This window comes from Mytilus edulis, chromosome 14, assembly GCF_963676685.1.
Source record: "Mytilus edulis chromosome 14, xbMytEdul2.2, whole genome shotgun sequence".
Classification (NCBI taxonomy): Eukaryota; Metazoa; Mollusca; class Bivalvia; order Mytilida; family Mytilidae; genus Mytilus; species Mytilus edulis.
The window spans coordinates 19,162,082-19,186,549 of record NC_092357.1 but is presented as its reverse complement, the minus strand read 5'-3'; the positions used below and the strand labels follow the sequence as shown (position 1 = coordinate 19,186,549).

The 24,468-nt window shown below is 31.3% G+C and overlaps 1 protein-coding gene across 1 annotated transcript; it reads right to left on the bottom strand.

Annotated features, from left to right (window-relative positions):
- Positions 1-24,196, bottom strand: LOC139503664 (neural cell adhesion molecule 1-like). Its single transcript, XM_071293484.1, has 13 exons — positions 24,044-24,196; positions 18,854-18,883; positions 16,641-16,955; positions 13,287-13,592; positions 11,777-12,094; positions 9,962-10,261; positions 6,721-7,017; positions 5,724-6,041; positions 4,459-4,557; positions 3,529-3,574; positions 2,449-2,501; positions 1,826-1,853; positions 1-670 (listed from the first exon to the last, which is right to left on the bottom strand). The coding sequence occupies exons 1-13, from the start codon at positions 24,087-24,089 to the stop codon at positions 526-528; spliced, it is 2,301 nt and encodes a 766-aa protein (XP_071149585.1). The 5' UTR covers positions 24,090-24,196; the 3' UTR covers positions 1-525.
- Between the last annotated feature and the right edge of the window lie 272 nt (positions 24,197-24,468).

Here is a 24,468-nt window from a genome sequence, read left to right as displayed (position 1 = left end):
CTGGAAACATCAGTTTTATTTTGATAGTATGTCTGTTCTATGCTTTGACAATACTTTTAAAGAAGACTGAAAAAAAAATCATCATTTCAAACGGCGATTCTATTTCAAAAATATGTATGCACAGACATTAAAGTATGGAGGAAATGTAACATTTTATTTACAAAACATCACTTAATTAGCTCCATTGCAACATGTGCAATGTTTTAACATAAGTTTTGACACGAATTGAACAACAATGTACGTGAATGTCATGTATCAGTCGCCTACATTAGAACTGTATAAGAACAAAGAATGATATGTATTTTATGGACCAAGATATATAAATATATAAATATAAACATCATGTTAACTTGCAGCTCTTGCAAAGTTGAATCTCATTAAGTATGAATAAAAACACATAGCTCAAAATTTATTTCGTCCGTGTATTACAAAATACCAAGTATACATCTAGCGAATATCTTGAAATCTCATGTGTTGTTATTTAGAACATTATGTCTACTACGAGCTTTCGCTAATAGGTGCCTACTACGAGCTTTCGCTAATAGGTTGAAAGTAAGTATGATGTAGATCCCCAGGTATCGTCATATAATGATTGTAATCGTCGTCTTCTCGTGGTATGTTATAAACACGCATCTCCTCTTTTTGATTTGAATCCAATCCATAATAAACTCTGAAAATCAAAAACATCATCAATATCATTTACTGGATATGCATTTTTTATGTCTACTTTTTATTTGTATTCTTTTACTAAAAGCTAAATAGAAATATAGTACTGTCAACCAAATAATTTTTACAAGCGAATTGTTTTTACGACGTTCAATTGTTGCTAAAATTTAAAACTTTGATATATCCTTTTGTGTTATCTTGCAAGATAAAAAGTGACGAGCAAAGGCATTACCAAACCACCGAAATCTGAAATTCTTTCAAACCTACGTGTTCGATTGGTCTAATGCGCCGGGCATAGTGCACGGCGATTTGGTGCAACGATATATCAGTAGCATGAGTTCGAATCCCGATTAAGAAGAACAAAAAATTGCTTGCAAAGATTTATAGATATACCATTGTTGGGTTGGTTTTTTTTTACGATTTATATAGCGGACATGATCTCATGTTCTCAAGAAGGGTAAGCATATCCTGATTCTTATATGTGACCTATGATGTACCTCGTGTAAGTACAAAACCGATGAAAAATTTAGTTCGGGAATATTGGTACAACAGTTAGGAGCTCTATCATTGTATACGTTTAATAAAATTTGCTAAATATGTACGGTTTATAAAAAAAAATATTAAGAATCATTTCACCAAAAATTAATATAAGGATATTACAAGTTTAGCGCAATTTGTATACTTTATGAAATTGTAAAATGGGACAGAATTGATAATGATACAACTATCCACCAGATACCAAAATGACGTAGATCTATAAGGAATTATTGGCCACCGTAAGGCATTTAACGTTTCTGTTTATTGTCATTCTATAATTGATACATGACATTTAAAAACAAATGGTGGGTTGAACCTGGTTTTGTGGCTAGCCAAGCTTCCCGCTTTTATGGCTTTTATTAGTATTGTATTTTTAACTGATCACTGAATTATATTGAAGCCATTTTTCATATTGTAAAGCTTTGTCAAGTATTACCCGGTAAAACCAAGTAAAACCTGAATTTTCAAAGTATGACTTACTGGAATTGTCAGTATTTATACGGCCCGGATTTTTGGAAACCTTGCTTTTACGTTTTTACCTTGTCGTTCGTCCAACAATTGATTAAATATTTAAACATTCATACATTCTAGCTGTTTCATTTCTTTTATATTAACAACCTACCTGTCACGATTCCGCTGTTCACGATTACCTGAAACAAAAAATGTATACGTGTATTTATTCTTTTGCACAGAAACTCTTATTACGTTGAACTTTTATGTATCTTGTTTTTATATACTATAATAAAGGAGGACAAAAGAATGCATCTTTATGATGTAATTAAAACTAAATAGTGAACGTTTCTTAAGTATACCTGAAATTAAAGTTTACAGCAAAACTGTTTAAACAGAGGAACGGTACCGCGTGTTGTCTTTGCATTTTGTGTTAGCCAGCCCAGTAGTTAACACATATGTGTTGACATGCGCTATCATTGATATGGTCATAATTATAAATTAATTGTTAACAACAGTTTGAATTTTTGAAATATTAATGTTTTTCTGCCAAATGATGAAATTTCAATCCTGGTATCTATGATGAGTTTATTTGTCAGTTTCTCTTTTACTAAATTATTTAAAATGTTTCATTGGTGTATTTCGTCTGTTTTAAAGACACGTGCTTTATAACTAGATGCAAAGAAGGGACTACTGCAACCAGCATTTTACACTTGTAAAGAACTTAAAAGAATATGTCTACTTTATAGTTCTTATTATAATAAAAAGATTGTATCATTTATGAAATTGGTTTACCTGTAGATTCATACTGGTTAGAAATCGTTGTCTGTTGTGATTCGTATTGTCTGCTAAAATAGAATAGTAAAATACGTACAACTGAGTATGAATGCATAAAATTGACGATACCAATTTTACTCCACTAAATGCTAATTTCAACAATTCAGGTGGACCTTCATGTAAATATATGTCGAGTATTTAAGATTCAAATATAAAGGCTAATTAATTATAGTCAACCAATTAAACATCCTCACTGAAGCTCGTTTCCTTTTTAGGACCTTGATGAAAACAATTGCCATATATACTATGCGTATAATATAGTAAGGTTTGTCATCATATGTGCTCGTAAAAAAATGACTGTAAACTAAAAACCAAATTAGAGAGCATCGACTTTTAAAAGTTCTAAAAAAAGTCAGATACCATTTTTTTTTTATGTAGTGTTTTTTTAGTGTGTCTTTTCGTCGTATTACATATTTCGCTATTGAGAAGTCAGTTTATCTTTGACTTGTGAGTTTTGAATTTCCGTTTGGTATCGACAGCCTAATTTTTGTTAAAATTGTTTATTAAATTGTAGGTCATATAGTTCTCTATTGCTAGTATTCTTTTTTAAACAGGCATAATAGTTGTACAGTTTAACCTTCAAAGAACATACAAGAAAAATATTTGAGGCGTAAAACTGGTTTTTTTCTAAAATAAGACACCCAAGTCCTCATCATTTGCCACACTGTTCAACAGCATATTTTATAATGTATATCAATCAATTATATTATAAAAATGAGTTAAATAGGAAAGTAACACGTGTGAGTTTGTAAATGAATTATTGTAAATAACAAACAGTCAACAGAAAAAAAAACAGGTATCCGCAAGGTTATGGTAAATGTTATAACTCAAAGTATAGCTCTAACAAAGAAGAGCACAATGTCGTCAGGTCAATCCCTGTATCATTTGACGACCAACATACAGGGAGAGACCTCTGTAAAGAGGTCGTTCTATATAGGGTCGCTTTTAACAACAAGATACTGAATTCAAGAATTTTTAAAAGCAATGTAATAAAGTTCTTAACAGTTTAACATATAGCTTTTCAATGTCTGTACTCACTCTATATGTTTTCCTATAAGCTTTTTGCTTCGACCTATTGTACATCCTAGAATAAAACAAAACATACCTTTATTAAACATAAACATATATTATCTAATACTGATTAATCTTTTGGAGAATTTGATTAGTTTTTATATATATTACATTAAAAATAACATTAGTAAGATGTATTACTGCTTTTAAAACAGTAAAATCGAATCAATATATGTATATATACATATATATATAAACGTAAGGGAAATTAAACTAAAAAGAATCGAGAATCAGTCTTTTTTTAGTATATACCTCGTCTGCACATTCTCCTTTAGTTTTGGGCTGAAATTATTATCTATCTTCACTTATTTTAAATAGTAGTGTGTGTATTTATGTAGTCCTTGAGGATATTTGAGGATATTTTGTTGGGGTTCGTGTTGCTTAGTCCTTTTGTTTTTTGTGTAGTGTCTTGTGTACTATTATTTATCTATTTGTCTTTTTTTTTTAACCATAGCAATGTAATTATATTTTTTATTTGCGAGTTTGACTGTCCCTCTGGTATCTTTCGCTCCTCTTTCTTTATAATAGTATCATTTGAATTTACCAAATGTTGTAAAAACGATTTATTGCCTGTAGTTGGTGGGAAATTACTGTTTGAAGAGTCTTAATTCAAAAAACAAAGTGTGACGAAAGGACATGCGGAAACATGAACAGTAACAAGTGAAATTTCCGTTATCATTCATTCAAAATCACTGTCCTATAATACTTAATAATGTTTGGAGAGAAAAGAAAACTGTGCCTTTGATCTAATTATAAAACAATCAAATAATTGATGTAATATGTACAAACAAATATGTGCGAAAAATCCTATCAGAAAATTTTGTGGATACTTAAAATTATAAAGTCATCAGCATGTATAGCGCTTGGGGATTATTTTTCTTGTTAGCTTAGCCGTACCATTTCTGTAACAAACTATTGCAATGATTAATACAAAGAGCAGCAATAACGCTACAAGTCCTATAACCACGTACACAACGATGTTCTGTTCTTCCTCATCTGAAAGAAAGTTATAAGTTGTTATAAGATCTTCAAAAGTTAACGAGAACAGGTTAAACGAACAGTTTCGATACATGTAATAGTGCAACAGCTTTGAACAACACGATTGCAATTTAAAAATAATTAACACAAATAAATAGATAGAATCTATCAAAATTGGGTGGATCAAAAGATTAATTACTGGAAAATTATACTATTTTTTATTTCAAGTTTGGTAAAGATTTCTGTATCTTTTATATGAAAATTGATAACATCGATTATATTCCAGATTTAAAGAAACTGTCTGAATTTTATTTGAATATTGATAAAAAGGTCAGCATCCAAACAAAACTTTAAATCTATTCGTCGATAAATTATTTGGGGGAACCATTTCATTAAGATATATTAACAAATGCCTTTTTTCCAACCTAGATAAATAGAAACAATATTTATGTAAATGACTTTATTGATTAAAATGGTACTATAGAAACAAAAATATTTTACAATAGATCAAAATGAAAAAAATTACTGCATGTCAGAATTTTGCAAATTAAAAGAAACTTTTCCAAGGCAATGATTAAAAATTTCACAAGAAAAATAAAAAAAAAATAAAGTTAAAGCAATTTATATATTGATTATAATTGTAATATTAAAGAAAATTTAGAACCTGTAGACACCCGGAAAAAAATCTCATGTTTAATAAAGGTAAAGTTAAACTAAATTGACTATGTCACTAATTTTGATATAATGTTGCATATAACTTCGGTTTGCTAAACTAAAACTGAAAATCGATTTTCTTATCAAATATTTAAATCATTGTATTATTTCATACTAGGTGGGCACATTCTAAGAATAAAATAAAAAAAAACATAAAATCAGCAAAAATGTCTTTATGTTTGTCTTAAAATTGCCAAATTTTCCAATTTCAAATGCAGATATTTGTTTTCAACATTCACATGATGTTGATACATAAAGTTTTGTTTTAAAAATACAAAATAATAAAAGAGTTAAAGTTGAAAACCGCTGTAAATAAACATGAGTCTTGAAACAAACGGAATCATGAATTAAATGTATTTAGTAAATGTTATCAAAAGTTTTCATTATTTTTTTTTATGCTTATTTCTAATTGATTTAAAATTACAAATTGCATTTTCTACAAAAACAAAACATTTCAGTTTACAACATACCGTTAATTGTCAACTGTAGACACACTGATTGGGGTACGTTCTTATTGAAAAGATGAGTAACATCACAACACAGATTTTGTCCATTTTTGTCAGACGATGGAACCAAGTCTAATGTTCCCGTTACTGTATAACATGTATAACTTCTATCAATAACATCATAGGACTGCAGAATGATAAGATCGTTTGTGTAAAGACGGTCTTGGATCCTCATGGAAATTGACGGAGGAGGATATCCATTCATTGAAGAGCAAGTCCATTTTCCCGAGGTTCCAGAGATTAGGTTGGTAGGTCCATTAAGGATTGGCACTTTTGGTGCAACTAAAATAACAAGACAGTCTGTGACACATGAAACATATTTTATCTCAATACATACACAATATTACCAACTATTTTATAAAATTACTTTTTACAATAGTTACCAGTTCAAGTGAAAGTCACAATAACCTGATCTTACAACTAAAAGCCAGAAAAAGAATTGAGAAATTAGGCAAAAATCAATCGATGCTCAGATCTCAAAGATGTAGTAGGAAGATAATTCATTTTATCACACAAGACATCAAAAGAGCAGTGTTTATCTACAGGGTAAAGCTGTACTGCTATGCATCATGTATCATTTGCTATGAAATCCATATTTATTTAAAATGTTTCAATCAGGAATAAAACACATTCGAAGTGATAACATACTTAAGGATTATTCTGGCTCCTAAAAATGTAAGAATTCTACTACATGTCGTATTGACTCATGTTTACTGTAGACGAAACGCGCGTCTGGCGTACTAAAATATAATCCTGGTACCTTTGATAACTATTTTAGAAGTAAAATCAAATACCAACATTTTCTAAGTTTAAAATAATTTTGTTTAATGGGACCAACAGTGAACCAGTGGCGGTATTGCTATTTGAAATAAGTACAGTGTTAGCTGGTACAACACATTTTGGTGTTTTCAAATAATATATGTTTATTAGCATCGTATGAACAGATCAAATTTATACGTACAATATAATTCAATGTATGTTGTCGATGAAAGAGGCCTCTTTAATACGCCGTTATCCGCCTGACATTCAAACACGTCAAGGTGGTCTTCCAAACCAGCAGTAAAACTCAGACTTGTTGTTATCACTCCGCCGGATTCAGATCTACTTACACCATTTGTGATGATATTGTCATCTCTCAGCCAATTTACTGATGGTTTAGGAGTTCCTCCTGTAGTACTGCATACTAATGTTATAAAATCTCCTAAATCATAGAGGTGTGATCCTGCGATAATGGGTTGATCAGGAGGGTAGCCTAATTCTATTTAAGAAAAGTAGTTGTAAAACCGATGTACATTTGATATGAATCGTAATTGTTAAAATTGATATGTTTACAATACTGTGTTATCGAACTGCCGGGTTTTCTAGTCTAATTACAAGTTTCATTAACGATTGATTACAAAACAAAGAAGATACGGTATGATTGCCAATGATACAACTCTCCACAAGAGACCAAAAGACACAGAAATTAACAATTATAGATCATAATACGCCCTTCAACAATTAGCAAAGCCAATACCGCATAGATAGCTATAAAAGGTCCGACATGACAATGTAAAACAATTTAAACGAGAACCAGATGTGTCAAAACGACACGAATGACCCCCTCTCAAAAAGTTGAAAAATCTGCAATGTCAACAACACATGTGGACACAAACATGATGGTAGTCTCACATACCAAAAACTAATTCAAAATCTGAAGGCGTATAGAAAAAAAGTTGGTATAACTGTAATTTTCAACAATTTATCAAAGTCCAAAGCCTGTAATTTCGGCAAAAATAAGCAGAGCGGAACAAAACTTAAACTTGATATGTAACTCATCATGGTTAACTTACATACCAAAAACAAGACCAATATCTGAAAGCGTTAAACACAAAAAAACGTATAACTGTGATTTTCAACAATTTATTAATGTCCAAAACTCGTAATTTCGGCAAAAATAACCAGACGGGATGAGACTTAACCTTGATCTGTAACTCATCATGGTTAACTCACATATCCACAACCAGTCTATATCTGAGCGGTTTAGAAGAAAAGACAGTATAACTGTGATTTGTAAGAATTTATCAAAGTCCAAGGCCCGTAATTTCGGCAAAAATAAGCGGGGCAGAACGAAACTTAAACTTGATCTGTTACTCATCATGGTTAACTCACATACCCACTTACCAAAAATCAGCCCAATATCTGATGATGTTTAGAAAAAAAGTCTGTATAATGGTTTGTTGCGGAATGACGGAATGACAGAATGATGTAAAGACGGACAAGGGTAAAACTATATGGCACCGACAACTAATGACATATTGTATGTACAAAAAATGAACGGAACATAAATATGTAACACATAAACTAACGTCAACCACTAAATTACAGGCTCCTGACTTTGGACAAGCACATATATACAGAATGTTGCGGGGTTAAACATGTTAGCGGGATCCCAACCCTCCCCCTAACCTGGGACAGTGGTGTAACAGTACAACATAAGAATGAACTATAAGAATCTGTTGAAAAAGGCTTTACTCATCAGATGGATACAAATACATTTACTACACAGAGTGGGGGTACTAGTTTATCCCAACAACAAAAAGACACAGATCTACCTGCTGTCTACCTGCGTCATTTTTGACAGTAAGATAATTATGATGCAATACAGATAAAATCACGTCGAATACATACCAATTATAAAAGTTGAACATTCGAGACGAATGTGTAGACCAATAACACGAGCAATGTTTGACAGGTTATGTCACCCTTTTGAATTCCGAAATCAAAATGTATAGTAATTCTAACAAATAACGTCAATCAGATGCACAGAAGACAATCATTGTTTGTTTTATTGAATTTTATTAAAGATGTTGGCAATAGGGACTAAAACGTCTTATGTTTTGAGCGAAATAGCGCTTTTGATTCTAAGTACATGTTTTGATACATAGTGTATTTTCCACGGGAGTTCATGTGTATAAACTATCTTTTTTATGTAAAACTGTTGTTTATATATAAATTTTACAATAAACTATACTCGATATACTCATTTTAGATCAGATATACATAAATTATGGCGTGTTCAGTACGTTTTAGCTACATCAACAATGAATCGTTTTTATCACTGACTCCATATTACCAATAGTGTAGTAATGTTAATACCTTTTTACAGTTTTAAATTTGTGCTAATTTATTCCTAATTATATTCTGGAAATGAGCAGTTGTTGTCTCTGTGTATGTCTTAATCAATTTTGTTTGGAATGGAATTTAAACTGCTCATTTCCAGAATATAATTAGGAATAAATTAGCACTCGGGTTATCCCACATACACAAGCATATCATTTGACAAGGAAGAGATTTTTGCGAATAATCATTCCTTCGTGGCTTCAATGATCATTACATTAAGCAACAAATCGGAGGGCTTACTTTGTATTAGACACATAAGCTTCACAAAAAAAGATAGTCTTCAGAAATACTGTGACACTGTCTACTCGCGTAGTGGTGTAAACAATAAGCGGATTCTAAGTAAAACTCTAAAGAACTTCTGAATACTTTTAAATCTCGGTATTTGTCTGAAATTCAAAACTTTTGATTTTTCGACCCTGTATGCCACCATTTCCTATGTGAAATTCAAGAATCGGTAAACAGAAATAATCCACAATGCTTTTTAACATAAAAAAGGTAGTATACGCTTTAACTTTAGGACTTTAGGACTTTAGAATACCATACTTTATATTTAATGAAAAGTGAATAAAAAGGTAAGACATGCTACACAGGGGAACAAGTGATCAGTATGCTGGAGTTTCTTATTGATGTTCTTAAAATATAGATTTTGGATACGGACGTTGTTCGTCGTCTTAATAACGTGTTATATTATTCTTTTATGTGTCTTTATGTATATTACTTTTACTATTTAGTCTGTTTTAGTGATATCCATTAGACATCACTTTGTACTCATTAATCCCTCATTTTGATATTTTTCTAATTATTTTTTTGTATTCTTCTATAATTTTTGTCTTTCATTTTTGCTAAATTAAATGTGTTTTTTTTACATGCCTTTTTATGTTTATTTGATACATATGACGTGGCTCTGTACGTATACATCCCGTCATTATGATACTGTGCAATAATACTAGTGAGGGGCGACACGCTTGTCTCAGAAGCATACAAATGACCCCAATTTTAAAATAAAAACATACCTTGTTCAAGTTAATGACAATACATACTGTTAAACGTAAGATATGTTGTCTTTACAAGTGGTCTCTGGAGGAAGCCATTTGCTGCCTGACATTCATATACCTCAAAATCATCCTCATCAAATCTTTTAAGAATTAATGTTGTTGTTGTAGTATTATCACTAGTAGATGTATTAGTGCCATAAGAAACTGCAATATCATCTCTTAACCAAATTACAGATGGTGGTGGATTTCCTCCTGTAGAACTGCATGACAGATATGCAATTGTTGGTATCGTAATAATTGATGGCCTACTGATTTCAGGTTCACCTGGAGCTGTCCTGATAGATGCTAAAAGAAATCAATGATTTCAGTTAGAACTTTAAATCAACGTTGTAGATCCTACTCCTCCTCCTCCTCCTCCTCCTCCATCATCTTCATCATCATAATCAACATTATTTTTTTTTCTAACTGATTTTACAATTACATATGATGACCATATCGATGAAAACCTAGCCTCTAGCTTATATTTCCACTATTGAATAAAAAGATACATATGGTATATCTCGCTGCATTGGAGGATCGTCGGTGATGTTCTGCTGTTGTCTGTTCTATGGTCGGGTTGTTGTCTCTTTGAAACATTCCCCATTTCCATTCTCAATTTTATATATAGCCTTCGAGGCTTTGCCAAGTAATTACAATATCATAAAAAAAGCAAACAAATATAATAAAAAAAGAGGCTAACGGTCGCGTAAAAAAGATACCCCTGATAAAAGCAAAAAAGAAAGGTAAACAGTTCTTTATTGAATAGTTGCAGTCATTCTCAAAATATGATACATATCGAAATTCGGAGAAATCAATCTGATTGTATATGTAACCACTAACAATCAGAGTACTTAGCAAGACTCAAACGCCCTATCAATCTACCAATTGCTTAACCTTTTGAAACAAATAAATAAACCCCGGTTCAAAGGTAGGGTTGGAGATGCTTTGTTTTAAGTTGTTTTCTATGAATGTTTTGTGTACTTGATCGTTTTTCTAAAAGTTTATATGTTTGAATGTCTTCATGGTATCCTACGCTTTATTTTCACTGCTTTTAACAAAAAAAGATCTACTGGTAAGAATTAGTTGTATAACGTATTCGTATACTGTAAAATCAGAAATTATTGCGTGCATTTATTATTGTGATTTTATTTTAGACTTGAATGCGATATTAATTTTTTACAATTTTCATCAAAATCATGTTAAATTCATGTAAAATATTTTAAAATGCGAGTGTTTACAACTCTGTCGTATTTTTCGCAATAATAAAAACCTTACAATAATCTCAGAATTTACAGTATAACTCATGTATCAGTATACGAGTTTCAAAATTGTCTTTTTACACGATTAGGTTTTAATTCTAAAAGTGATTTCAGTGAAATTATGAAATGTATATTTTGAAACAAAAGGTCCTTAAGAAACATAAAGCGCAATGATTTGATAAGATAAATAAACAAGTAAGATACTATATCTGCCATAACAAGAATACTGTTCAATTATAATTTTGTCTTCTCATCTTTTTTGTGTTTGATAAAAAAAAACAGATTGCAGGGGATATCTATTTTATTTATTCGTTAATTTAAAGGTATTTTCATTAATAAATACACATAAAAAAAAATAAACTATGTAGTTCTAATAAAAAATATATGTATATTCAATTTCTTCATATAATTTAATTTGAAGCATTTTGATAATGCCCTGTGAATTCCTGATTCAAATAAAATGTGATAAAAGGAGGCATATCCTTTACAATGATATTTCGGAACCTTATTTATCACTAGAGACCGGATGTGAAATCTGAAATAGATGTACTAACGACTTTACCTTCTAGAACTTCTAGTATGACAGGTTGACTCATAAACTGCCGCTCCCCGTTGTTTGCTCGGCATGTATAAATACCCTCATCGTTTTCTGTAATGCTAAATATATTTAAATTAGGATTTGTAGCAGAAGTCATAATTTGTCTCTTAGCATTGTTTGTCCCCTGAGCTATTATTTCAACATTGCCTCCATCTACTTTCGCTTTTGTCCAGTCCCATTCAACAGCTGGTAGTGTGCCGTTTATCGTACAGGATAGGGTAACTTTAGAATCGCCTGCTATAGCTGAATGCTTTGGCAATGATGCAGTAATATCAAGGACACCTGTTTTTTTTCAAAAAAAATTTGGTTACAATTCTCATGTATAAGATAATTATTTAAAATTCCTGAGTTCAACAGCAAATTCCCAGAATCAATCTTGTTTTCTAAGAAACGTTCATAAATGGTTCTGCAGTCAACAAAGTTGAAATTCCAATTCCATCAAAAACAAAATATGCAAAAATTTACGAAAGTTTGTCGGATCTTGGGAACGCTATATCTTCTTGAGGATAGACAAAACTTATAATGATGGGTATAAATTTGCAGACCAAGGCGACATATAAATTATATCTAATGACACCACACGAGTGCTGGACGATTAATACTAAAGAGAAAAATGTTCATGCGCATTAGTTTCGACCCAACAGTTGTACAAAATTATCAAGATTTTCCAAACATTAATTGTAGTTAGTCAGTCGCACTTTCAGACAACAAAGACATCATCAATTGCGATCGAATCCAAAATGTTTCGTAAATTTTTGTGTTTCGGTTGAACGTTATTATACATATGTGTTACTGATGACAACTGATATGTTTCATTCAATGTAGCAGCTATCCTGTCATTGACTATACGTTAGTGATTAATCACAGACATAGAAAAAATAATTTGCTAGTAGCAACACGACGGGTACCACAAAGGTAATAGGAACTGTTTATCATTCAGGAACAATCAAGTTGGCTGAGTGCGTATTTCTTTAGTACAAGTTTCTTTGGAGTGTTTTGTTAGCTGTTATTTAAATAGTTGAATATGTGTGGTAAATGTATTAATGGTCTTTTAGACATTTAGATTATTGTCCCTTTTGGTATCTACTTAATAGATATCTGTGCAAATATAGAATGTTAAATATTCTGTTTATGGTTAGTTCATTTCATAGATCACTATAATTCACTATTGTGATAAGGTTTTGGCATTGCTAAGAAACCAGGTCCTTCATATAAAGTTGACAATAATTTTGTGTGGCCATTTTGCAAGATTTTAATTTTGTCTGTGTTGTTAGAAAATGGTTTTATGCATTCCTAGATACTTGATATAGCTATTAAACATTATTCATGTAAAAAATGATATATATTCTTTTTTGAATCTTGGAAACATATTCTAAATTTTAAATCTGCTATGTAGCACTCTCAATATTTCTTTTTGTACTGCAATCAATATTTGAATTAATGTAATATAAAACGTCAATAGATATATACTTACTAATGAATCTAAGAGAACAATTTGTACTGATACTTGTTCCAACAGCATTTATAGCAGAACACGCATAGTATCCACTATCAGATAATTGGAAGTTCAGTACTGTTAACGAAGGATTCTGAGTGTTACCACCAGAGTATTTGGCAGAATTTCCCATGCTTAATGTGTTTTGTAGCCTAGAACCAGTTGGTGTAAAATACCATCTTATTGCTGTAGCTGCTGGTTGTCCAGTTACAATACATGTGATAAATTGAGATTGTCCCTGGAGGACATCAGCATTGGATGGAGAAATAACAACAATTGATAGACCTGAAAAGACATTATGCACCATGTCAGTCCTCTGAGTAATAAAGGTATAACCAAAAACAAGGAAATTATATTTGCACTTTATCAAACTGAAATCTCCGAATATAAGATTTTTCCAGATAGAATACATGCATAACATGTGCGAAATGCGTAAAAATAAACAATTTTATAAAACGTTTATTTTACAAAAAAAAAACGTTATTAACAGTCAAATATGCTATCAAAAAATCGAAAATTGCATGTACTGTCTATTGATCCAAGACGCTTAGAGTGACTTTTCAAGTTTTTTTTCCCATTTTGATAATCAAACGAGTCAACAGAAGACTTTTCCCATTTTGATAATCAAACGAGTCAACAGAAGACTTGCCACTACTAGTCATAACATCAATCATTGAATATATATCTTGAAGATGATATTGTTCCCAGTAGGTTATAAGGTCCAAGGATAATGGATTCTCTGATTAATATATCCCCAAGAAAAAAAGCACATAATAATACTTAAATCTGGCATAAAATCTATTCTCTCAATGAATTTATATATTTGATCAAAAATGAAGGAGTAAATCCAGGATTATTATTTTAGATAAACTTTAGTTTTGTTCTTTTGTTGTGCTGTTAAACAATGTTCCAGATTAGGAAAGGGTCGAGCACTCAGAAAGATTGTTTTACCCCCGACACATTCTGTATGTGTCGATCCCAAATCAGGAGCCTGTATTTCAGTACTTGACATTTGTTCATATGTGTCATATTTGATAATTCTAAAAATTGTTTTTATCATAGATAACACCACAACTTTTCGTAATTGTATTTCATATTTTTCGTGTTATGAGCTTTTATAGCCGACTATACGGTGTGGATTTTTTTTTTCTTGTTGAAGGCAATACAATTACTTACATCCACTTTATTTCATATGGTGGATATCTATCTTAAAAGTTTTCATATTGCATCTCCTTATCTTTGAGGTCTCTGATAGTTAACTAAATATACACACCTTAAAGGTGTAGCACTCAAGTTTTAGGTATTTATGTAGAACGAAAGTAAAATTCTTTATCGCTATTTTGTGCATTTTTCGTTTGATCTTTTTTTGTGATATTTTTCATATCATGCTACTCGCTTGAGATGGAATAATTATCACTAGAAACTAAGGAGGCCACGTGGCGTTGCTAACGAAATTGACATGAACATGATGAAATTGACAACGTCGTCATAGGTAAAATAGCGATAAATAGATTATCATTGGTCATCTCAACTCGATTGCTTTTCTCACTTTCGCTGTACCAGCTCAAGCGAGAAAAACAATCTCGTTGAGATGATCAACGATAATCTATAATTATCAAACAAATACAATTTAATACAAACTAGTAAATAAAGTATTCATATCTTTAAGGTGTTTTTGACTTCTTTTGGGTTGTTTTTTTTTTTTTTTTTTTTTTCTGATTTTCTTTGCAATTTTATCTGTGATTGTACTTTGTGCAATGTGTATACATATTGTAATAGAACGACGACTCCCGGCAAAAGAGGAAAAGAAATGAGAAACATCAGAACAATCCAAAATTCATACGTTTATGAAAATCAAAAACTATGTAACAATTAACAATCTATAACACATAAAAAAGAAATATAAAGAGCTGGTGTTCCTCATCTTGGTTTTATGTGTATATTCAACAAACATCGACGAGAACGGAAATAATGGCAAAAATCTCTGCTTTGTTGATCTCTTATTTTGCTGATAATTTTAACTTTCTTTAGTTTCTTAAGTTTTGCCCAAAGCATAAAAGGGGGTAAACCAAATCCTCATCTAAAAGCACTCTCTTACACAAAGACTGAGAGTATACTTATTATATCGGCAAAATTAGACTTGTTAGTACATCTTGCTTTGTTGATTGTTTTTTTTTTTTGCGATTAAAAGTAAAATTGATAATGAAAATGTGAATGTGTCAATTAAAAGTGTCTATTTATCTTTTATATCTTTTATCATATAAGCTAGGCAAAACAGAAAACAAAATAGTAAAAACATAAATTTAAGGTCTATAACTCTTAGGTATATACTGATTTCCTCTATGTTGTCTGAATTGTAGATATTGTCTTGCTGGTCATTTTGCGTATCAAATAAAAGGTTCTATCTACATATTATAATTTTTAAGATATGAGGCAGCAACGGACAAATATTCAACATCATCATCAAAGAACAATAACTCTTATAAGCAGTCGACTGCATTTCGATTAGCAAACTTAATTCAAGAGGAAAAGGTTTGTAAAGGTTAAAGGACGATGACGTCGACGGATGATGTACGACGACTGGAAACAAAGATAAGAATGATAGATGACGACGGACGACAGACACCAAGTGATAAAAACAGCTCAATTGGTCTATTTCACCAGTTAGCTTAAAAGCAGACAGATAACTGAAAAATCCACAAAAAGACCTGCACTAAACACCGTGGTGATTGCAGGTGATATATAGGAAGGTTTAACAAAGTTTGCTCCAAATATGACATCTGGCTTAATAAATTCGGTACTGAACAAGAATGAATGCGTTTGTTTTTTATCATAAGGAAAAATATCTCACAAGGACACAAAAGAATTATGGTCATACAACTACAATTTAAAAAATCAAATAATGCGGTAAACATATGTCTACTTTATTCATAACAGCATATATGCACGAAACTGCGTCACTGACTTCCAATTTGACATGTATCTTATCATGAATGATAAGGTTGGACACATTTGTAAAAAAATAAATAACAATAATACCGAACTTCAGGAAAATTCTAAACTGGAAGTTCTTTAGCAAATGTAAAAACCAAAAGTTCAAACACATCGACCGAATGAATAAGAACTGTCATATTCCTAACTTCGTAGAGGCATTTTCCTAGGTACCAAATGGGGGATAAGACTTGGTTTTAAGCTAAGTAAATCTCTCAATAGAAAGCCTTTCTTATTTTTATTCATTATCTCTTTATATATTGAATTATCAGATAAGTTTTACTACACCAACTTTAAGATAAATCTCATATACTCCATATTCTACACATACTCAAAACGTACCTCCATTGACAATTAGCCTTGATGGTGTCTGTAATGTTAACCCTACACCAATGTTTGCATTACAGAAGTAGTCCTGCTCGTCCTCTTCCACAATGTTGGTGATAGTTAATGTCACAGCACCATTAAAAGATATAAAAACGGTGTATTTGTTTCCTAAAAGTAATTTTGTTGATGTTGTTGTATCACCATTGATCGAACTCTTTGACCAAAACGAAAATTTGGCAGAAGATCCAGTTATAAAACATGAAATACTGTAATGAAGATCTCCGTAAATAGCAGTTCCATTTAAGGGATCTACTCTGATTGATACCTGATCTACAAAATAAACGCGACACTTAAAATTGAAATTAGCACTTTATAACTGTTTATAAAGGGATACATTGTCAGACAGGATTATAAATTTATTTGTACTGGGTCAAGGGAGAACAAAAAGTTTAAATCCAAACAATCGCGAAACTAAAGAGATGCGAATGAGCAATCTAAATTAATTGAATATGACAAGAGGAAACTTTTAAAAAATGAAACTTTGAACAATATGTCTTCGGATTATAATTTGGATAGCAATCAGATGTGTCAGTTGATAAGAGCTATCCTTCTTCAAATGTGAAACACGGCTGTATCACATTGAAGAAGAACACTCAATTTCATATTTTCTGAAACGGTATCGAAAGCTTGCATTTTCATTAATCATTGTAAGATTTTATTTATTTATTTTTCAGAAGTATTTGTTAATTTAATTATTTTACTTTATTTTGGGATACTCTTATTCAGGTTTCATTTACGATTGGTTAAATGATACACGATATCAAATCAATACAACAGAGAATAGACCCAGTTCTGTGAAAGGAAAATGTAAAATAAAATATATAGACATACTTATTTCATCATCAGGCGAAAGAGGTTATATTCGTTTCTAATTTAGTCTAAACGAGAAATCAAAGCAAACAACAACCATGTTTTAAATTATTCCTTGAATGATGTAAACCTCAAAACGCCATATAGACCGTACACTCATACACAATTTCACCATATAACATTACATCATTCATATTTACACGTTTGGATCATACACGAGCATTCAAAATTTACACATGATATGATGTTTTTTAGGCCCTTACAAATTTGGTCCTCAATACATTTTCAATAAACAAAATGAAATACAAAAAACATTCGTAATTCATCCTAATTATGCACATGTACTATATATACCATACTCCTGTGATATCATACTCATTAAATATTAAGCAGCTAAGACGTTTCTATAGCACTTTGTGATTAATGGATAATTTTACAAGCAGTATAACTAACATAAAGCTAAAATGTATATGAAAATTTACATAGATAAAGTATACCACTGTTCGAAATTCATAAATCTATTGAGAAAAAAACAAATCCGGGTTACAAACTAAAACTGAGGGAAACGCATCAAATATTAGAGGAGAACTATGACACAACAGCAACACAATATTAAAATGTAACACACACATAAACGAACTATAATATAACAATGGAAGTTTTCCTGACTTTGTACAAGACATGTTAAGAAAAAAATGGTGGGTTCAACCTGGTGTTGTGGCATGCCAAACCTTCCGCTTTAATGGCAATGTTAAACATAACATTAAAATGACAACTTTACATGACAGGACTACAATTCAAATAAATGGGAGTAATTAAGGGCAGAGAAACACACGAATCATAGCTAACAAAAGGTACCAGAAATGTTATCATTTATCAGCGAAAAGATCAGATTTGTTTCAATTAAACCAGACAAAGAGAAGATACTACAGGAATTCATATTGCCATATATAAGCTGTGATAAACTATCAATTTTATTACAGAAAAATAGACACAATTAAGATCTCTATCCAAATCCAAAACTACAAAACATCTTCAGAAGGTGTTGCTGCATCTTAAATATTTGAAATAATAACCCGTTTTCTGTTTTAGCAAAACTAATTGTCTTTTAGATCGAGGGAAAAGGTGAATATCATTTTTTTTTCTATGAAAATGAGATGTTTCGGGGATAAGGCCCCTTATATATCAGAGGTGTATATCTTTTACATAAAGGCTGTCTATAAAAAGGCTAAGTCTAAGTAAAGATTGTATTAAACAATATCAGTATGATAGGTTAAACAGTAGCACAAAAAAAGCATTAATCGAATTAAGGATTTTTGTTTTACTTTTCACTACCTGTATATAAATTGAGCTCTTACCTCCGTCTTGTGTTTGGAGCTTTGGTATAGCTAAAATATTCAATAATGAATAATTATATGAACTTTCTTTCAATACAACAAGAGATTATGTACATATGGTGTTGACTCTCTAAATTACAAAATACATGTAAAACATTTTTGGATAACCTAACATAATGATAATACATACATGTACTTCAAAAGCCCTGCATAAATCAAAGCATATTTTTCACACTAGTAGATGTGCAAGAATGAATGAATATTATGTTACAATGAAATAACAATTATGTTTTAGTTTTTTTCACTAGTTCAACATCAGAAGATTCATTTGAAAGACAAAGACAAACAGACAAACAATAGTACACAAAACACAACATAAAAAAACTAAAGACTTAGCAACTAGAACCCTACAAAAAATTAGGTAGTTCTCAAATGCTGAAGTAAAGGTAAACATATCTTGTTCCACATGGGCACCCGTCGTGTTACCCATGATAAAAATAAAACGGTACCAAGTCTAGTTCGGTAGGTCATATTCGTGGAAAGTGGACGGGATTGTGTTAACGACATTAGGAACATATCCGGTATCTTTTGTGAAACGGATACTAGTAATCTATTACGGTCAACCTACTTGTGATTGCGTCCCTAAAATTTACGAAGGGATGACTTTAACTTCACTATTTGGAATTAATGGTTTAATAGCGTTCTTTTGAGCAGCAACCCTCAGTTAAGAAATCGTAATAGAAAATACAAGCCCGGGAATATCATATCAATAAGGAGGTGAATTCACTCCATAAGCAGGCGTTGTGGGAATGTTGCTAAAAAAGTATAAAGTTAACATTGGGGAAGCTGAAATAATCTCTTTTTGTTGTAAAGTTTTAATTTTGAATTATTTAGTGAGAGAACATCATCTCTATAGCGGAAAGTAAACGTTAAAGGGTACTTATAACTTCTTTTCCCCTTTCTAACGTGTTCCTGTATGACGTCATCTTCAAAAGAATAAAGGAACAAGTCGGCAAGACTAGAAACACAGATGGTTCCCATGGGAATGCTGATAGTTTGTTGAAAAACACGTCCGCCAAACGTGTTGTCAATCAATAAATCAAGCATCTTGATAATGTCAGTGTCAAAGAATTTTTGTTTGAATCAGAGTAGGATTTATCCTGCCTTAAGACGAGATACTTGTAGCTACGTTCGCCATTCTTTTATGTGCTATCAAGAGCAATACCAATTCTTTCAATTTGTATTAAAGCTTTGAGTGTGGAGTACTTGTGTAAAGTGTAGAAAAAGTCAAATGTTTGAATACTATTGCAAGATAAAAGAGTCTTAGATTAGACAAAACATGCGTCTGGCGCAAATACAATATTTCAATCTAGGTATCTATGATTAGTTTATTTAGATTGTTAGTACTCTAAAAGACCGTTGGAATATTTTGTATCCACATATGATTCACGCCACCTCTAGGATAGGCATTTGCACAATAATTTTGATGCCTGGCTTTGATGGCTGATAAAATTGATGGTAATGATTTGGAAGGTTTCGTGAAGTACTTGGAAAACCCAGCAATATGACGTTGTTCGTAAGGACACTCATGTAGTTCAGATATCCAATACAGATCAAGTTCTTCATCTTTGTTTGAAATTCAAAAAAGCGCATCTGAGGGAAAACAACATATTTGTCATGGAGATTTAGAAACATGTGGTGTTTACAGAATGATGTAGCATGGGTATTGACAATACAATTAGGACATTTAGAATTTAAATTTTGAAAAATATTTTGGTATCTTCGAACCAAACGGAAGTATCATTTTATGTAGATATAGAACCACAAACCAGACTCCCAATAGAGACAGGGGTTGAATAATGTGAAAAGAAATGATAGAATAAGTCGTCTTTGTTATGTTGGTAGCATTGGAAACGAATTCGATTATCTTCTAGAATGTCCACTTTTAACGCCAGTAGAAGATTATACCTTGCAAAAATACTATTAGAATCATGTTAATCGTGCTAATACACCAAAGTTTAGAAAACTGTTGGGCAAATTAAACAAAAAGTCAGAGCTAAAAAGATAACGCAAGTTCCTAAAGTGGGTAAATAAACATTTGAGTTATCCTGGCAAAAATTTATATTGTTTTGAAACCACTGTATCATGTGTATTATATACATATGTTTTGTAAATAGATGCATATTCATTTCATATGATGCTCTCTCTCTGTAGCAAGATAAGTTTTAAAATATGCAACTCAGTATTAAAGATCGAGTGAAGTAAAAGGACAGAATCAATGTAAACTATAAATGCATGAACGATCACCCATTCATCAATTCTAACAATACCAAGTTGTCATTTTAAATATACCAATTGTATTGACAATTTTAAAATTTGTTTGAAGAATACGTAAAGGTAAAAATCAATACATGATATAGTCAGGTCAAAGTAATTATTTGACGAAAATATGAGTTATTTCAATTTGTATATGTATTCTCCGACGTTCAAGGTAAAGTTATTTCGTGATTCTAAATCATAATATGTTTCAATATGTACGTCAAATAATTTCAGTATGTGAACATATGTATACCATACAGTTAAATGCCCACAAGATACACTTCGACATGCATCAAATTTAAACTAGCTTGTAGAAAGATCTTGCATTTTGAGCCATAAATGATTTTGTATATAGAAAAATAAATTTACAGTTGACATTCATGTATAGTTTTGATTACCGAAATCTATATACAAAGTTAATAAAAATATATTCCCTGTAGGAACATAATTGGACACTCGATGATTGGCGCATTTGACATGTTTGACCCACCTCCCACACCACCAGATCTTCCTGTTGAAGATCCCAATTTTTGTTGGAGCGCACAGCAGAAGTTTATTGTATTACCTATGTTTATAGGTTCTTCGTTAGAGTCTATACATTCATACTTAGGGAGCAGGTAGCTTTCAAATGATAATATATGTAAGATTGTGAGCTTATAGTATAATATCTATTGTGTGCATTAAAAACCGATAGAATAGATATTTTATCCATTTACACCAATAATTTCTCTTTAAGAGAGTGTTGCACACTGGACAAAAATGCAAGATTGTTATTACGATTTCAAAATGTTGCTTATATATATACACACACAAATAATGCAATTTATGCTTGAGATGCGTAATTTTAATTCTAGTGACATCTATCTTGTCGCAATTCTATCAACTCTAATGATTTATATAATACTATCTGTAAACTTGAAAATTAAAGACGTTTTCACAAAACAGTCAATTGTGACAGGTACAAACACAAGTGGATTTTTTTGTGCATAAGCATCAATTTCGACGGAAAAAAAATCCTTAGAACGAATAAATATTGATCTTTCGAAATCATTTATTTGATTTTGGGAAACTTTTAAAATGAGCTATATTTTCATCGACAAGAGAAAGTAGATTACACTTGTTTATGTTTAGGTATGTTTGAGTTGACTATTTTGTTTTGAACGTATAAAGCAAAAAAATTTGATGCATCATCTCGCTTCAGATTCTAATCTTGTTTTTTCATGTTTAGGAGATATAAATTTAATACCAACAAGAATTCACAAAGCTAAAAATAAACTCATGTGGCTAAAGTAAAATACATTTTTAATGAGTTACGAGTAGGTGTGTTACACTTGCAATTTGTTACTAAACGTTTTTGACGACAAACTTAACAAGTCGATCTGAAAATTGCACAACTTGCAAAAATAATATTTCTGTATGTGTTATTTAGGGTGATAAGTCGTCAAACTATTAAATTAATATGAAACATTGACCATGATATCGTCCTATCAGATTGGCATGCAACCATTTAACCAACGACATGGAAGAGAGCAGAAATACAGAAGATAAAAGAAAACTTGACCAATTTCAATGCAACTTTAACATCATAGAACTGTTGGAGTCATGTGACAAGCGTTCAAAACGTTATTTAAAACACCATAGACAATTGAGTACCGATTAAAATTAGCCAACAAAGACATATACGTTTGTATATCCATCAATATATCCACCGCCATTAGACGGTAAAATAAATCAAAAATAAAAGTCGACACGAACAAAATGTTAAAGGGGCACTAGCTACGAGATATATAAAAAATCTAAAGTTTGATTTTTTCCTGTTCAATCAATGATGAAAGTAAAATAGTGAAATAACAATTTGTTTTTTGCAGCCAAAAAGGTTCAATTTTGTCAAATTACGCTAAGAAACATTGATAATTAGTAATTCACTTGCAAGTGAATGAGTCGACCTCTTTAAATCCGTATTCATGTGAACTTCAATTTTACCCCTAGCTAGAGATTGACAACGCATGCATTGTAAGTGTACTGGTTATTTAAACATGTTAAAGAAAAAGAATGTCAACAATGAAAGTGAAACTACGGTAAATCATTTGATTACTAACTCGATGCACATAAAATCATTCTTATACGGTTAAAAACAATGAGAAACATATATTTTTAAACTATGAAATAAAATCAAACAGACCTATAAAAATCCAATGGCACATGTTGGTTTAATCTATTCATACCTTTATTTATGTTTACATCGCTTAATATATGGTCATCTGAGGTCAAATCGATAGGTAATTAGATGGCATCTGGACTAAAATACACACGAAACGAACCTATATATTATCTACCCCATGCTCTGTAACCTTTTTTTTTAGACTTTTGATAGTTTGGATAAATGTTTTACATTGCTATAAATCAAATATGAGAGTTTGAGTCAAATCGGTGACAATGAATTTGACAGCTAGTGCCCTTTTAACAAAAGAGAAAAAAGACATTGATAGTTAAAAGGGCCTCAAAAATAGACACAGGGAAAATTCGATCAAGCTATCAAAATATATATGGAAGAACTAAGCATCGATTACAAACGTATAAATACTACTCCGAAAAAAATATTTGGTCATGCATATGTAAAGCGCAAAGGTCAAGAATGGACAGGAATAGCTAGCAGAATTAAAGAACAGATTAATATTCCTACATAATATCATTGTTGTAACGCAGAATACTCTAAATTGCAGAACGTTAAAATATAATCAGAGCAACAAATTCCTTTAATATTCGACAGTCTGAGATTATGATGGGATGCACGAACATCTTGGAAAGAATTGCATTAATACTGAATTGGTCGAAAGAATGTAATTGTTTATATTCGGTGTATGCAATTATAATTTGTAAATAAATACAAACCATGTATCAAAATCAAGAATAATGCTATCGAAACCAAGAATTCCATTTTACTGCATAAGGAAGTATATTCCACAAAACGCTTTAAAAATTCTAGTCGATGATGCGTAGCAAGTTAACCATTTCAATGACAGTTCGATCCAATTTGAACAAAAATGTTAAATACCACTCTTTCGCAACACAATAATACTATTGAATATTTAAAGGTATTATGCAAACAGGCGTTCATCTTATCAACCGTCCGTCCGTTCGTCTTTTCAATATTTCCGACGCTTTTGTCTCAAGTACAACTAACAGTACGACTCCATCTTTGATTAGCAGCTAAAACAATGATGAGTGGTAACGAGTGATAACTTTTCGGACCTGGGATGATTTAAAAAAAAACTTGATTACAGTCGATCGTATGTGCTAGTATACTGAATTGTGTA

Coding starts and splice junctions, on each gene's coding strand:
- LOC139503664 (XM_071293484.1), bottom strand. CDS start 24,089: ATGGAATTCTTGGTTTCGATAGCATTATTCTTGATTTTGATACATG. Junction 18,884..24,043: donor ATTCTTGATTTTGATACATG/GTTTGTATTTAT, acceptor TGAATATTTTAG/CTATACCAAAGCTCCAAACA. Junction 7,018..9,961: donor AACATATCTTACGTTTAACA/GTATGTATTGTC, acceptor TTTCTTAAATAG/AATTAGGCTACCCTCCTGAT.